Source organism: Quercus lobata, chromosome 10 (assembly GCF_001633185.2).
Source record: "Quercus lobata isolate SW786 chromosome 10, ValleyOak3.0 Primary Assembly, whole genome shotgun sequence".
NCBI lineage: Eukaryota > Viridiplantae > Streptophyta > Magnoliopsida > Fagales > Fagaceae > Quercus > Quercus lobata.
Genome location: NC_044913.1, coordinates 19,685,292 through 19,701,603, shown reverse-complemented (window position 1 = coordinate 19,701,603; position 16,312 = coordinate 19,685,292). Strand labels below are relative to the sequence as shown.

General features: G+C 33.7%; 1 protein-coding gene across 1 annotated transcript; it reads right to left on the bottom strand.

The window, feature by feature from the left end:
- Positions 1–733: 733 nt before the first annotated feature.
- Positions 734–5,183, bottom strand: LOC115965665 (replication protein A 70 kDa DNA-binding subunit B). Its single transcript, XM_031084939.1, has 12 exons — positions 4,961–5,183; positions 4,104–4,250; positions 3,780–3,998; positions 3,501–3,678; positions 3,098–3,368; positions 2,909–3,011; positions 2,700–2,824; positions 2,519–2,597; positions 2,294–2,438; positions 1,836–1,996; positions 1,613–1,733; positions 734–1,468 (listed from the first exon to the last, which is right to left on the bottom strand). Exons 1-12 carry the CDS (start codon positions 5,095–5,097, stop codon positions 1,268–1,270), a joined length of 1,887 nt encoding a protein of 628 aa, XP_030940799.1. The 5' UTR covers positions 5,098–5,183; the 3' UTR covers positions 734–1,267.
- Between the last annotated feature and the right edge of the window lie 11,129 nt (positions 5,184–16,312).

The following is a 16,312-nucleotide window of genomic DNA, read 5'->3' as shown; positions in this document are numbered from 1 at the left end:
ATAATGTATTTCTAAAATCTAAGAAACAAGATACTGTATGTCTTTTACTATGTGGCCAAAGTGGGATAAGGAGTGAGTTGTTTTGGAGTGCATTGATGAGCACTAGTGAGTCACCTTCCAGAATAACGCGATCAAAACCTGTCTCCAAAGCTAAAGCCCACCTAGCTGCCATTGCTTCCACCTCAATAGCTGTAAAAGGGAGCAGAGCTCTTTCGCTGAGAGAAACCACCACCTGTCCTTCATTTCTAATAACCACACCCCAGCCAGCGCATTGTTCTGAGTCAAGCACCATCAAAGTTCACCTTGTATAGGGGGTTGTCTAAAGGTCGGCAACTTGTAGGTGGGGCATCCCATTGGTGCAATGGTCAGATGTATTGTAGAGTGGGAGAGGAAATGATAAGAGAAAGATGTAAAGGAAATGAGAGGAGTTGAAGAAGAGTAGAGTAAATGTGGTGATAAGGCATGTCATTGATTTATTAACAAAACCCCTAAAGCAATAACAGCCACTTGCCTCAACGATATGGCATAATCTGAACTTTTTATTATAAATGAAAGGTCAAGATTAAGAGAACTCTTATGTGTTAGAAAACTCTAGAGGATCTTGATCTAATTTTGAAATCATTATCAATTTATGAGTGAAGTTTGGTCACTATAATTTCAAAGTAATAAATAAATAATGGGATTTTCATAAGGCGAATAACATTATATTTAGGGGTTTAACATGGGCTAAAGATTTAATTTGTAAAAACAAAAGCATAATATTACATTTGTAAAGCAACCATATGATGCGGTTACAAGTCCAATAACTGGGTTTCAATCCCATCAATTCATGACTGAGACATCGCTAACTTTGTAACTAGCAACCCAGTACTCACAATTTCTCAAAACCAAGTATGCCACCATTTAAGAGCAACGAAAGCAAATCATGACCAGCACCTGCTCTTTGGTAAAACTTGATTTTCACAATTCTCCCCTAGAAAACAAGATGACTACAGCTCTTCAGTGCTTAATATCAGACTCGTTGTATAGGTGAGCACTATGCATTGTCCAGATTGATATATCAGCAGCATCCAACCATTATGAGGAATTAGTAATAGAAACATTTCAAGTACTTCCTAAGTATCTAACAAAAGCACCTGTATTAATCATCTTAAGAAACATATATTACATGGAATGGTTTGAAGGAAAACTCATCTTAAGATTCAAGGTGATCTTGAGGAATATTGCCTAGACAGCATCATAATAATACCAAATAGACTAAACTACCCTACTTAGAAACTCTCATCTTTGAGATCTCTTCAAGCAAAAATCTTGATTCAGCAGCAAAATCAACAGGAGCAACAGCCCTGACTGTGATCCTTTGCTTCTTCTCATTATTGTACTCATTCTGAGAAACACTAACCCGGAAAAGATGAGAATTCCAGGTGGCTTGCTTCAATTTTAGTTGGTATGGATTCTCCTCTCCCTCCTAAAAATATCAAAACGGTGAAAAGAATTAGAAAGTAGTTCCCAATATATATAAATATATAAATATATAAATATATATATATATATATATATATTTTTTCTACATACTAAATTTAAGGAGTCAATTATTTTATCAGTCGTATACCTCTGATTTCAACTTATCAAGCTCTTCAGCAGAGCACCCAACAATTTTCTCCGCTTCCTCATTAAAGATAGATAAAAAAACTTCACCACTTGCATCAGAAATTTTGACTACCATTATGTATCTAAAAGAAAAAAGAAAGAACAAAATTAAAGTTAGAAGGCTAGAAGCCCTAAGCAAATTGAACTTTATATTGATTCTAGTTGTCAAATTTCCCAACTCTCACCTTAAATTGCACTCTTCATCATTTTTCTGGCATGATTCACACCAATACCCAGACCCCAAAGCCTCTGTCACTTTCCTGTTGCAAGTTTTGCAAGCCCGGTACCACATTGCCTGATCAGGCTTGATGAAGCTTATGTATCCTCTAATGCTGAAAAATACAGGCTAGCCAATGCAAACACAGTTCAGATCACTAAAACTGAATGTCCAATGTCAAGACAAAATCAACCTTAAATTGTTTAATTTTTACAACTGCAACAATATGTGAACCTTTTAAAACATTACAAAATTTCCGTAGATGAAGACATTCCCTTTTAAAAACCATTATCATCACCACTTTAATCAAATAAAACAATTATAAAAAAGAAAAATAGTATTTCAACAGGGACTAATATACACTCATTTTTTAATGAAACCATCACATATCAAATTCTTTACAGTGAAGAGCTCCTGATATAATACCTTTTCCTCACCCAAGGATGGGTTCTTCTGTATGTGAGAAAGAGAGACCCGATCAGAGTACATTGACCTTGAACCACTCTTTGATGATGGGCTCAAACCAGAACCGACAGATGCCAATGAACTTTCTTTACCCTCAGAATCATACCTGTCCATAAAAAAATTATAGTTAAAAATCAAAGCTAAAAGGCAAGACAAGAGGGCAATAGCCTTCTGGCAATTACATACCAGGATCTCAACTTCTTTGCTTCAGGTAAATCTGGATTTACAAGCGCAACACTTCTGCCCAGTGTTGACAAAGATACACCTAAAAACATGTAGATCATACATCATGAGTTGAACCCCATTTTCCTTTCTTTCTAGAGAATACCAATAGCTGCAACTGAATTAAGCTTAAAACTAGGTTTACCTTGAAATTCCCCAACTTTAAGGGATTTAATTGCAACTATAGGTGATTTATCTGCAATATCCAGCAATTCCTGCCCCACACTTGTTGCAAGGTCATTCCACAAGGAGACCACAACTGTCTTTTTCCTGCAATTCAGGTATTCATGGTTTTAATATAACACACAGGACAAGAACATAAAAAATAGCAGTCAGCACCAAGCATAAACTCACGTCTCATCAGCAATAGTAATATCACGCTTTGGGATAGTATCATTGTTGCTCTTCCTCCGAATGCTCATTGTAGGGGAGACATTTTGAACAACACCAATGACATCTGAAATTTGTAGTCATAAACATTCATTATGCATGAAAATGAAAATACAAAACCATTTAACACAAATTATAAGAGTGTGATCTTACCCACAAGCTCCATCCCATTGACATAAGGACCTAAACTATCAATTGGGACAAAATCGAATGTTGTTTCAGGAACAAAAGTTTCTTCATTGCTAGCCTCTTCTACTTCAGAATTCTCATTCAAGGTCATTTCATAATCATTTTTCACTGTCTTAAACTGCTTATTAGCAAGTCTTAGAGTCCCCCTTGAAATGAAATAAACCTTCCCCAATTGAAACCTGTCATAGAATTTCTTTGCAGCTTCATTGAACATTGTTGCTTGTATTTGTGTGCCCTGAAACAAAGGAACCAAACCATCACATTTACTATACAGCCAAAGTTCCAATAACAATGTATAACCAATATGATTTATTAAAATAGGAAATATAACATTTTAAACAAAGACTTTTTTTTGTTTTAGGCTTACATCTTCATCTGTTAACTCTACATTGAAAACACAGCCTTCTCCTCTCGCGTTCTTATAGGTACGCATATTTCCTTTGCTAGTGACACGAACCTTTATGGTCCAACTACCTTGGTAAGGGTTCAAGGACACCAGAGGGAAAACTCTTCGCGTCATTGACATCCGTGCAGCTGGGGCCATACTGAATTTCCAAAAGAGAGAGATTATTAGTGCACACACTTCACAAAACTAAAAGAAACAAAATAGCACATGCTATTAGATATCACAAACAAGATCACATACTTTTGGCGCTGTTCATGTACTATCTGAGCAGCTGATTTAGCAACAATTTCCTGCTTTGGCTTCAAAAAAATCCCAGGCACTTCACTTTTTACCTCACTCTTAATCTCATTTTCTTGCTTTGGCTTCAATACAATACCAGTTTCCTCACTCTTGACCTCAGATTTGACCTCCATTTCAAGCGGTGGAGAAACCACCTCACATTTTGTGACAATCAGATACCTGAAACAGCAAAACGATTTCAAAATCCACACATTAAATTAATAATTAGGCTTGCAGAGACCAATAACTTAAACAAGGCAATTTTTTGTCAGAATCTATGCTTACTTCTCAGGCTTATTCGGAATGTCATTGAGAGTATAATCAAGAATGCGAATCAGACCCAGGTTCTGAATATTTCCAGACATGACCTCAGAACCCATGTTTGTTGGGAGAATTCCCCTTAGCTTCATCTTTCCATCGTTAGCTGTAAACCTACATGCAAAAAATGAAAATTCCTTAAGCTCCAAGTAAATTACAATTCATATATACATTCAATAGTAAATCTTTTGCTACCACCTTCCAATTGAACCATGAGTTGGCTTGACCCAAATCCAATCAATTCACATTATTGTTCAATTTATTGACCCCCCCCCCCCCCAAAAAAAAAAACCCCAATGTTCTAACCTAAGTTTGACACTCAATTTGCTTTGCATTCATAGTAAGTCTTTTGCTACCACCTATCAATCAAACCATGACTTGGCTTGACCCAAATCCAATCATTCTAAATCATCACAATATTGTTTAACTTATTGACCCAAAAAAAACCCAGATGTTCAAACCTAAATCTGAAGCTCGATTTGCTTTGTAAGGCAAGCTTGTTGAGTAAAACAAACTGATTATCCAAAACCAAACACTGAGAGAATCTTTTTCAGATTCAGATTATTTGACCCAATATCATGCTCAGTAAGAAAAGCAGACAAGAACATTCGTTGTCAATTAATGTATATACCCAAATTTTTAGGCACAAAGCAACAACAATCATACATGTAAACTTCAACATACAAGAAATCTCAGAGACAATAGAAATGTCAAACTGGTAATACTAATCAATTACTTAATTATAAACTTCAATTTTCTCAAACACCAAATAACAAAAAACAAAATGGGAATAGAGAGGAAGAGTTAAAAAGAAAAACTCTTACATAAAACGGTTACCGGAAGCACCGGTGGCCTTGAGCTCGATGACCTGGACGACGATCTCAGGGACATCGGAGGAAGATTCCGGCGATGGGTTCGCCAGAATAGTCGAGATCGCATCTGGACTCACACACTTCGTCATTCTCTCTATTTTGTTTCTTTCTTTGATCTGAAGAAGAAGAAGAAGAATAGAGATGGTGAGATAGGGAGAGAGAAAGAGAAGGAGGTAATGAAGTTTTTGTAGCTGTCCTCTTTGGCGGGAAAATATATGTATTCAATTTGTTTTACCTTTTTTTTTTTTCTCTTCTCTCTTCTCTTGTCCCGCCGCTGTATTTTCACTTTTCATTTTTCTACTTTTTTACGCGCCAAAGGTTTTTTGAAGTTTTAAAGCTGGCGCCATTTGTATTTTTTCGCTGGCCGTGTGTTTTACTGTTTTTCTTTGTTCGGTTTGTGTTTTTGTGGGCCGTCCACGTCAGCATATGGGATATTTAAACTGAATTTTTTTTTTTTTTTTTTCAATTTACATCTTTGAATCTTAGGCATGGCAAACAGAGTTGGGTTAGTTTTTATGTGTACAACCTCTATAACCGGATCAACCCAACCCGCTCACAATCTATTTAAGACTACTTCTAATGTCCTAAAAACAATAATAATTTAAAGAATTGGTTATTAATCCATTTAAAGAATAATAACCATTGGTTATTAATCTAATCTAACGAATACTCTTAAAGAATTGGTTAATAATCCATTTAAAGAAAATTTTTATTGGAAAATAAAAAAATTTAATATTTTGACAGCTTTTTTCATTTTTTTTGTCAAAATTTTCTTAAAATTGATTATTAACTAATGTCCTACGGACACTAGTTAGCATAACCCTAAAAACAATAATAATTTAAAAATATTGTTTTTGTCTTCCTTTCAATACAAACTAATAAGTGGTCATTCTCAAAAAAAAAAAAAACAATAAAATATTGTTTTTGATCCTAGGCCATTTTGTAGTAATATTTTGGGTTAAGTAATGTGTTTGAGTTTGGTGAGAGGGTGTAATTAAGTATGTGTTTAACAATTAGTTTATTTTTCAAAAAAAAAAAAAACTAATAAGTGGAAAATTTTAATAAAGTATGTACTACCTCCATTCCAAATTGTTGGTCCTATTTAGAACCCAAAATTTTAAGAGAACATTATTTTATTGTCTTGTCTCTTAATTAAAAAGATAGAAGTTTTCAAAATTACCTTTAAACAAGGTTCTCAAAATATATATATATATTCGGACAATATTTTGGAACATCCCAAAATGAAATACATGACCAACCATTTGGGATGGAGAATTTTTTTTTTTTTTTTTTCTTCTTAAAAGCATGATATTGTCTTTCTTACCTTTTGTATATAAATATGAAATATAATATCATGATAGTAATTAATGGAAGTTTATTAAAACTGTGTTTGTATATAATAAATATGGAATTTGATTATTATGATAGATATTAATGATATTTATTATGATTGTATTTTATATGGAACTATTAAATATATAATTATGGTTATTGTTAATAGGTATTTATTATGGTTGTGTTTATATATGAAATTTATTCTATTTATTTAAATATAATATAATAACCTGGTGCGTGTGGGACGAGGTTATTGCATACACCAGAGGAAATAGTCCAATACTCAAAATGGTCTAGACACTCTCGTTTGAAAAAAAAAAAAAAAAGGCGTTTAAATATATAATATAATTTAAACTCAATTGAAAATATATATTAGAATATTAATGTGTAAAATTGTGAGATCTTAAAAGCTTATATGACAAATTATCACGAGGTTAACCAAAAGTTAAACGTTTTCAGTTTTATAAATTTTATAGATTATGGATAATAGACCAAATAACAAAACTCAAAAATATAATTTATTTTTTTAGAAGAATAAAAAAAATATAATTTAAATAATATATAAATTCTTAAATTTACACAATCCATAATTCACTAATGATATTGTAAACACAAAATTTTCCAATTGTAGAAAATCAAACAACTGAAAAGAAATATGGTTTGCAAATATAAATTTGTATTGATGTATAATGAGTACAATCTCTATTTCAATTATTTTACAAAAGAATACCCTCTGATTCTATCTTCATTGAACTTGACTCGAATAAGGAATCTTCTTGACTTTAGTTGAAAGATGGATTGAACGGTCTCCACAACAAATCTCTAGTTTCAAGCTTATTAGAGATTTATTGTTCTTCAAGTCTTTGAATATGAAGGCTTTTAGGTTGAAGTTCTTTGGGGTTTTAGAGGCTTGATCCGTTGAGCTTCAAGGATTTGAGGTTTGTTGAAGTTTATGGAGGCTTTTTCAGCTTAATTCCAATAGAACTTCAAAGAACTTATTTGAATGTTCTTCGTGTGTTCTTGAGACAGAATTTCTCCAGAGTTTTGACGTCTTGAAAACTTCGTGTCGAAAATGAGAAGGGATGTCCTCTATTTATAGTGATTTTAGAGGATAAGCTTCACTTCGAATTGATATACTTGAAAGTATGTAGTAGACTTTTGATTAGCCCAAATTCTTCTTAGAGATAATTATCTTTATTTATCTATTTTGATAAATATCATATTTTGATAAAGATAATAATCAACAAAGATAAATAATTATCTCTATTTAATTTATTTAATAAAGATAATTATCTACCAATTTTGAATAGAAAATTTATCTTTATTTTATTTATTATTTATTTTAATAAAGATAATTACCCATAAAATTTGAATAGGAAGTTTATCTTTATCTTGTGGGTTAAATGACACATGGCAAATTTTGGTATGCCAATGTGATACCAATTTGGATGACACATGTCGTCATTTGATTTAATTAATTTAATGACATATTAATTTAAAATTTGTCACTAAATTTTGATGTGGCATTTTATAATTGGCTTAAAATTATGCCTCCTACAGATATCATCACTGTAAATGAATGAAATATATATATATTGAATGTCGTGGAACATAATTTTAATTAGATACAGTATATCGTCACTATAATCACTAAATATCATTAACTAATCCTAAAAGTTGATTAAGCAACAACTAAGAGATAGCATACCATTAAGAGAGATAAAAATACCATTTATAAATCTCTTTCCACCAAGAGAAAATATCCAACTTTGCATATCACCTTCAAATAAAAAAATTATTTAAAAAAAAAACCAACAATTTTTTTTTATAAATGTTTTCTTTAAAATAAACCGGGTCATATATGGGTTGACTTGCCATTTCAATTAGTCAAGTACATATTGACCTAGATTTTCTCCATGTCAGGTCAAGTAGTCGGTGGATAAGAAGAGACAAATATCTCATGCAGCCCTAGACAATGTTCAGGGTAACAAAGCAAAGACCAAACGGCTCAAGGTGATGGCCAACCAAACACAACCTACTGTCCAAACGGTGGAGGCTGCGGCACAGCCCCGCCGGTCACAATGATTATCATAGGGTGGGACTACCGGGGGCTTGGAAACCACTGGGCAGTTGACATTCTTGCCGAATTGGTGAGAAGCAAAGCTCCCACAATTTTGTTTCTTATGGAGACAAAACTGGCAGTTCAAGAGATGGAACCAATAAAGGTTGAGTTGGGCTTTCAATTTATGTTAGCGGTGTCTAGTGAGGGAAGACGAGAAGGTCTGGCATTGCTATGGAAAACTGGGGTGGTCATTGATACAAACACATACTCCCCACACCACATTGACGCACAAGTTCTCCCTCCCTCTGGCCAACCGTGGAGGCTAACAGGTATTTACGGCTATTCTGATGAACAACAGAAACCAGAGACATGGAGGCTTCTTCGTCACTTATATAGTCAGTTAACACTTCCATGGGTGTGCTTGGGAGATTTTAATGAGATTCTGAGCTCGGAGGAGAAAAATGGTGGACAGCCAAAGCCATTGCCTCCCATGCTAAAATTTCGACGTACCCTACTATTTTGTGGACTGATTGATCTTGGGTATAGTGGATACAGGTATACTTGGCGAAATGGGCGAGATGAGGAAGAATTTGTGGAGGAGAGGTTGGATAGAGTGTGTGCAACGGTCACTTGGTCGGAGTTGCACCCGAGAGTGAAGGTGTTTCATTTGACAACCACGTATTTCGATCATGATCCGGTACTGTTGGATACAGCACCGGTCTCTACTCCTACTCCTCGATGTCGACACAAACTCCACAGGTTTGAAGAGAAGTAGGCGTCTCACCCAGAGTGTGAGCAAGTGATCCGAACCTTATGGACCCAATCTCTACCCTCGGGCAGCCCCATGAACCGTCTGTTTGAGAAAATCAAGAAATGTCGATTAGACCTGGTGGCTTGGAGTCAAGTAGCTTTTGGTAACACACGGCATAGGCTCAATGAAAAGAAGCAGGAGCTGGAAGAATTGGTTGAGCATGGATATGGGCAGAACCTACACCGCATCACCAAGTTGAGAAGGGAGATTAATACCCTGCTACACCATGAAGAGGTGTACTGGAGATAGAGCTCTAGATCATTATGGCTCAAAGTAGGGGATAAGAATACTCAGTTCTTCCACCATAGGGCAAGCCAAAGACATTTGAAAAACACGATAGAAGAGCTACAAGACAGGGAGGGGATATGGCAGACAAACTTGAGCAGAGTTAGTGACATTGCCGAGTAATACTATACTAAACTTTTTACCACTTCCCACCCTAATGGCATGGAACGGGTCCTGGATGCAATAGACAAAGTGGTCACTGAGGATATGGCAAACCAAATGACTCAACCGTACATTGAGGAAAAGGTAAGAGTGGCTCTGTTCAGTATGCACCCATCAAAATCACCTGGACCGGATGGTATGTCTCCTTTCTTTTTCCAAAAATATTGGCATAATGTTGGGCATGATGTAATTCTTGCTGTATTATTTGATCTGCACTTTGGTAGGCCTTTGAAGAAAATGAACTTCACACATATTGTCCTCATTCCCAAAAAGAATGACCCATAGTCTATCACGAAATTCCGTCCTATTAGCTTGAGCAATGTTGTATCACGGGTTGTATCCAAAATACTAGCTAACAGGATAAAACCCATATCACCTAATGTTATTTCTGATGCCCAAAGCACTTTTATCCCTGACAGACTCATTTCAGATAATACTACCATGGCTTTTGAGATGCTTCATAGGATGAGAAATACGAGGAAAGGGAAGACCGGTTACATGGCAGTCAAGCTAGACATAAGCAAAGCCTATGATCGAGTGGAGTGGGAATTCCTTCGGCGGATCATGATGAAGATTGGGCTGCCTGAACAATGGGTAAACTTGGCTATGGAAACGATACAAACAGCCTCATACTCCATACTCATCAATGGGGAGCCAAAGGGCTTCATCACACCAACCAGAGGCATTAAACAAGGTAACCTATTATCTCCATACCTCTTCTTGTTTTGTGCTGAGGGGCTATCCTCCTTGATTTGGAAAGCAGCAGACACCAATCAGTTGAAGGGCATTTATTCTTGCCGAGGCGAGGTACGTATTTCTCACCTTCTCTTTGCGGATGACAGCCTACTGTTTTGTGAAGCTAAGAGTGGGGAATGCCGCCAACTACTTGATATCCTTACACAATATGAGGAGGCCTCAGGATAGGCCATAAATAGAGCCAAAACCACACTCTTTTTCAGCCAAAATACAAGCCGTAGGCAAAAAGAAGAGATACAGAACTTGATGAGGGCACAAGTCATGAACAACTGTGAAAGGTATCTTGGGTTGCTCATGGTTGGGGGTAAATCAAAGGTTGGCACGTTTAAGGAGGTCTAAGAGAGGATAACAAAAAAGGTGATGGGGTGGAAGGAAAAAACCATATCAAAGGTAGGTAGGGAGATTTTGATCAAGTTAGTGGCCCAAGCAATTCCCACATACTCCATGAGCATTTTCAAATTTCTTGGAAAGGTGTGTGATGGTGTTAACTAAATTTTGGCCAAATATTGGTGGGGACAAACTAGGAGTGAAAAGAAGATTCATTGGATTAATTGGAAAAAACTGTGCACACCCAAAAAGAAGGGAGGTATGGGGTTTAGAGATTTTCATGCTTTTAACCTTGCTATGCTAGCTAAGCAAGCTTGGCGACTTGTCACCGGAACACATTCCCTATTCTATCGGGTGTACAAAGCCAGATATTTCCCTAGGTGCTCTTTCATGGAGGCAGAGTTAGGCCACAATCCATCATTTGTTTGGCGGAGCTTACTTGCTGCAAGGGACTTAATTAGGGAAGGCTCTATATGGAGGATAGGGAATGGGCAGAGTATAGCAATTAGTGACAAAAATTGGCTGCCCCACCTGCTTTTGTTTAAGCTAGGAGCAAACACCAACCTAAAAGTAGGTGACCTCATCGACCACCAAACCATGTAATGGAACCGACCTCTGATACAAGCCACCTTCATGCAGTCCATGCAAAACGCCATCCTGCGCACCCAGCTTAACGACACACATGCCCGAGATAAACTATGTTGGAAAGAAAATAAAGCACAACAGTTCACGGTCAAAACAACCTACCGGGTGGCACTCCGTGTGTGCCGCGACTCAGGGGCTAAGCACTCAAGTGTAAGGGATGAAAGGTTCTGGAGTAGGATTTGGAAGTTGAACGTACCACCTAAAGTTTGAAACTTCATTTGGAGAGCATGCAAAGACATACTCCCTACCCGAGCAAACCTTTACCGGAGGAAAGTTCCAATAGATCCGATGTGCTCAATTTGTGGACTGACCGATGAAACGGTCGGGCATGCACTTTGGGAATGCCCTCTAGCCAGAAACGTGTGGGCAGTGGCACGTGGGAGACTGCAGAAGTGTGTGGCGATAGCGCAAAGTATCTTCCTATTAGTTCGTGACCTGGAAGAGAAGTTCACGGGGGAGGAGTTGGAAGCATGGGCGACGGTGGCATGGGCCATTTGGAATACTAGGAACAGATATTGCTTTGAAGACAAGCAGACCCAACCAGCGGACATCCAACAGGGTGCTATAAATCTTTTGCAGGATTAGCAGAGGCCAGTGCCGGCTGAACAGTGGAGCAAGAAATGCGGTCGCCTAAGGCCCCAAGTAAAAAAAAGGTCTTCAAATTTTACCAATAAGGTTATTTATAATCAATAAATAAAATAATTTTTTTTACCAGATGAAAAACAAATAAAAAATAGAGAAAAATACAATGTCCACAATATTTTTTACAACACTTTTACAATTATGCCAAGTAGTAGGTTGTTACAACCTGTTATTGATGGCAAAAAAATAATTATAGTGATATTTTCAAAGAGAGAAAAAAAAAAAACAACTTAAAACCTAGGATTTGTTGTAAAAAAATATTGTGAATGTTGTACTTCTAAAAAAAAGAAGAATAATAATAAAAGTTTAATTAGCAAATTTTTACTAGTTCTCATCTAAATCCACCACTAACACCACTTTTTTACTTACTATTATCAATCTACCATATCAACAAGTATGAAAAATTTTGTCTAATTTTTTCTGTTTATAAAATTTATAAAAATAAATAAATTCTACGTAGTTTTTGTTAATTAGTAGTAATTTTGCATCTAAAACAAGATAATCAATTTTCGTTTTAAACCCCTCAAATACATTAAGCCGCCCCTGTCAGAGGCTGAGTCGGCACATGGCAAAACCAAGCTGAACACGAGGAGGGCCAACATGCTCTGCACCTGAAGGGACAGTGCACTATACGTGTTTTTCTCTTTTCACTTGTACTGTTTTTTCAAACCCAACGACTATAGTTAGGCCTTGGGTACTGTATACTTACTAGGGGTTAAAGCCCAATTTTTATACTAATAAAAGTCCTATCTTCACAGTCAAGAAAAAAAAAAAAGTTTTCATGATTATTATTGAAATCTGTTTGGTGATTTCAACAAATGTATAACATAGTTTATGTATATTCATTTCACTAATACAATTAACATGACACATATTGCGTGGTGGTAAAATTACTAATAATCTATATCTATATATATATATATATATATATCTAAAAGTTAAAACGCAACATTTATTACAGTTAAGCTCCTGTTGCGCTACCTTATCGCCATGTCATTGACTACATAATTATTCTTTTTCTTATTTTTTTTTATTCCTATTTTTTTTTACAAAAAATATAAATAGATTATTGACTTTATACATTTATCTTGGACAGTTTTAACATTACATTTAATTTTGCCTTTACATATTCATCTACTTTAATTTAGAATTTATTTTTTATTCATATATATATATATATATTTTTTTTTTTTACAAACAAATATAAATAGATTATTGACTTTACGAATTCATCTTGAGTGGTTTCAAACTTTACATATAATTTTGCCTTTATATATTCATCTACTTTAATTTAGAGCGTCATTCTAGATGTTTATAACTAAATAATGAAATCAATAAAGAATCAAAAACCAAAAACAATGTCTATACATATCTATATTATATATATTAATGGAAGTTTTGTAATAAATTTTATAAAGCTCTTTATGCACTACATCTTTAGTATCTTTTTTTTTTTTTTTTTTTTTGTGTGCAATTCTTATTTAATTCTTTCAATTTTTAATCTTCTTCAATCATTGTCTTTTTAGTTCAATCTTTCATCCTCTCCAATAATTTTTTTTTTTTTTTCATTTGAATTCCTTTAGATTTTTAAAAGTTTCCTTTGTATCTTCTTAAATTTTATAGTTTCACTTTGTTCAACCTTTCATCTACTTCCACCATTCCTCTTCCATCTTAATTTTCATATAAATTTCTTCTTATTTCATTTCCACCTCTCTCCCCTATTACTTCCAAGTTGCCCACGACAAAAAGGTCAATACTCTCTCTCTTTCTCCAATTTTGTTTCTTTTTTGGTGGATTTTTTATTTATTTTATTGATTCAACCTTTTTTTTTTTCTACTAATGGTTTTTTACTTATTTTTTATTGTTGATTTAATTGTCACATCACATGTGTTTATCGTTTTGGTATTTGCATCGACTTTTAGCATATTTATGTAGTTTGGTATTCTAATATCCAATCACAAGTTATTTTTCTTTATCCCATTAGTTTGTTTTGATTTGGGCTAATAATTAATTGTTTTGCAAGTTAGAATTTGATTTTTTTTTTTTTTTATCGTGATCAATTTAGATGTTAAATTATATGAGACTTTACTAATTTTTGTTTATTATTTAACCCTTCAGGGTGGACAAAGTACTCTTAATAGCTGTATTAGAAATATTCTATAATGCCATTTATTTAGAGAGAAGCAAAGGTTTAGTCAAACAAAAATAATCGGGAGGGTGATATATTTTAGCTTTTGCAATTGTATTTTAATTATTATTATTATTTTATAACAATACATATATATAAATTGAATTCTTAGATTTTGCAAATAATTGTTTATTTGATAATATGTTTTGGGTGGACGAAATTGCAATTTCAACAAAGAAAATAACCTTAATAGATTATCAACAACAAATTTTTTTGCTAATTGGTTCAATTAATCATTGTTAAGTTTTGTTAATTTTTTAGTTACGTTTTTATGTGTTTGGATTGTAGGGTAAAAAAAACAGGGTTTTAGAAAGTTTGTTTAAAAATAAAAGAATAATTTTCAAATTTTATATTCTTTTTAATGATTCGCAAAATGTTATAAATAACTTTTATTAAAAAAAATGAATATTTTTGTTTAATTTCCTTTTGAACTTTTGAGAAAAAAAAAATTTGTTTTCATTTTGGTACTACAAAATTTATATTTATGATTCATGATTGTTCCTATAATAAATAAAATATGAATATTCAAATTTATATTTATGACTATGATTGTTCCAATATTACATTTATGATTGTTCCTATAATAAATAAAAATATTATTAGGAAATACATTATTATTTATTAAATTAATACAAATTGTAAAAAATAAATTTAATAAAACCACCCTAAAAAATTCATCACGCACAACGCGCGGGTTAGCGGTTAATATATAATAATAGTAGACTTATATTTAATTTTGCAAAACTCCTATTGTGATACGTCATTAGGCACATCATCAACCTTTTATCAACCAAATTTTCTTATAATTTATTTTTTGGTAATATTATGAGAAAATTTTACCTAATCCAACCTCGATAATGATTTAGACCCCAAATTTGAAAATTATGGCTTAATCACTTTTAAGTTAATCCAAACAATTAACACTGAATTTAAGTGATTAACCAATTAAAAGTACATGGACATCACAATTAGCATGGATAAACATGTAAAGCATAAACAATTAGCAACCCACATAAATTTAAAGACTCTGTGGTACCACTGCTAGGAACAATCCACTAAAATGTGGAGCAATCTTGTATTCGCAACCAAGCACTGATTACACCTTCAAGCCTCATGGCTTAATATGGGTGTGCTCCACTCATTCCCAACTCCCAACTCTCAACACTCAATTGTAGTGATGGAAATGATAACTGATTTTCCTCTCGACCAAGGACTCCCATGAAAGTCCGCCGAAGTTGTCTCTCAACCAAAATTCAAATGCCTGACACCTGCAACTCCAACTCGCTCGACCAAAACTTCTTTTCTTCAGCAACTTCCGTTTTAGTTCTTGAACCCTTATAACCCAGTTACAAATGAATCCACAAGATACAAAAATACAATGTGTCTCTCTTGCTAATTCAGGATTTGATTAGTTTGATACAAAAATACTAAGATCTACAACATATTTTGGGGAGAAACATTTTTGTAATAATTGATTCTTATATTTTAGTTTAGTGATTATAAAATAAAATAAAAATTTGTGAAAACTTCATTTAATAGTTCTTATGTTATAAAATGAAAACAAAGCTTTTATAAAATGCTCAATAACTCTCCAAAATGGTAAATTATACATTCTCCAGCTTTTTATTTGCATACTCATCTTACTGTATTATAAGTTGTATAATACATTATGTTTCCTTGAAATCAATTTTAAAAAATTTAAAAATACTTTTAAATAAAAAAAATATGGACCGCCTAACTTATAGAATATATAGTACACTATATCAATTATTCTCCATTGGTTAATAATCACATTATTTTGAGTTGGGTTTGAGATTGACACTTATAAGTCTCATCTACGTATCCCATTTTTCACTTAACATAATAATAATAATAATAATAATAATAATAATAATTATTATTATTATTATGTCAAAAATTTTGTCGCATCTCATGGGTCTACAGCTAGTAATATTAGAAATTGATACTTCGTGTGCATTTGGCATTGACTTAAAAAGCCAACTTTTGCTATTATTTAGCTTTTTTTGTTACTATTTATGGGTCTCATTACACTTTTTTATACTATTCATAGGTCTTATGCACTTTTCGTGT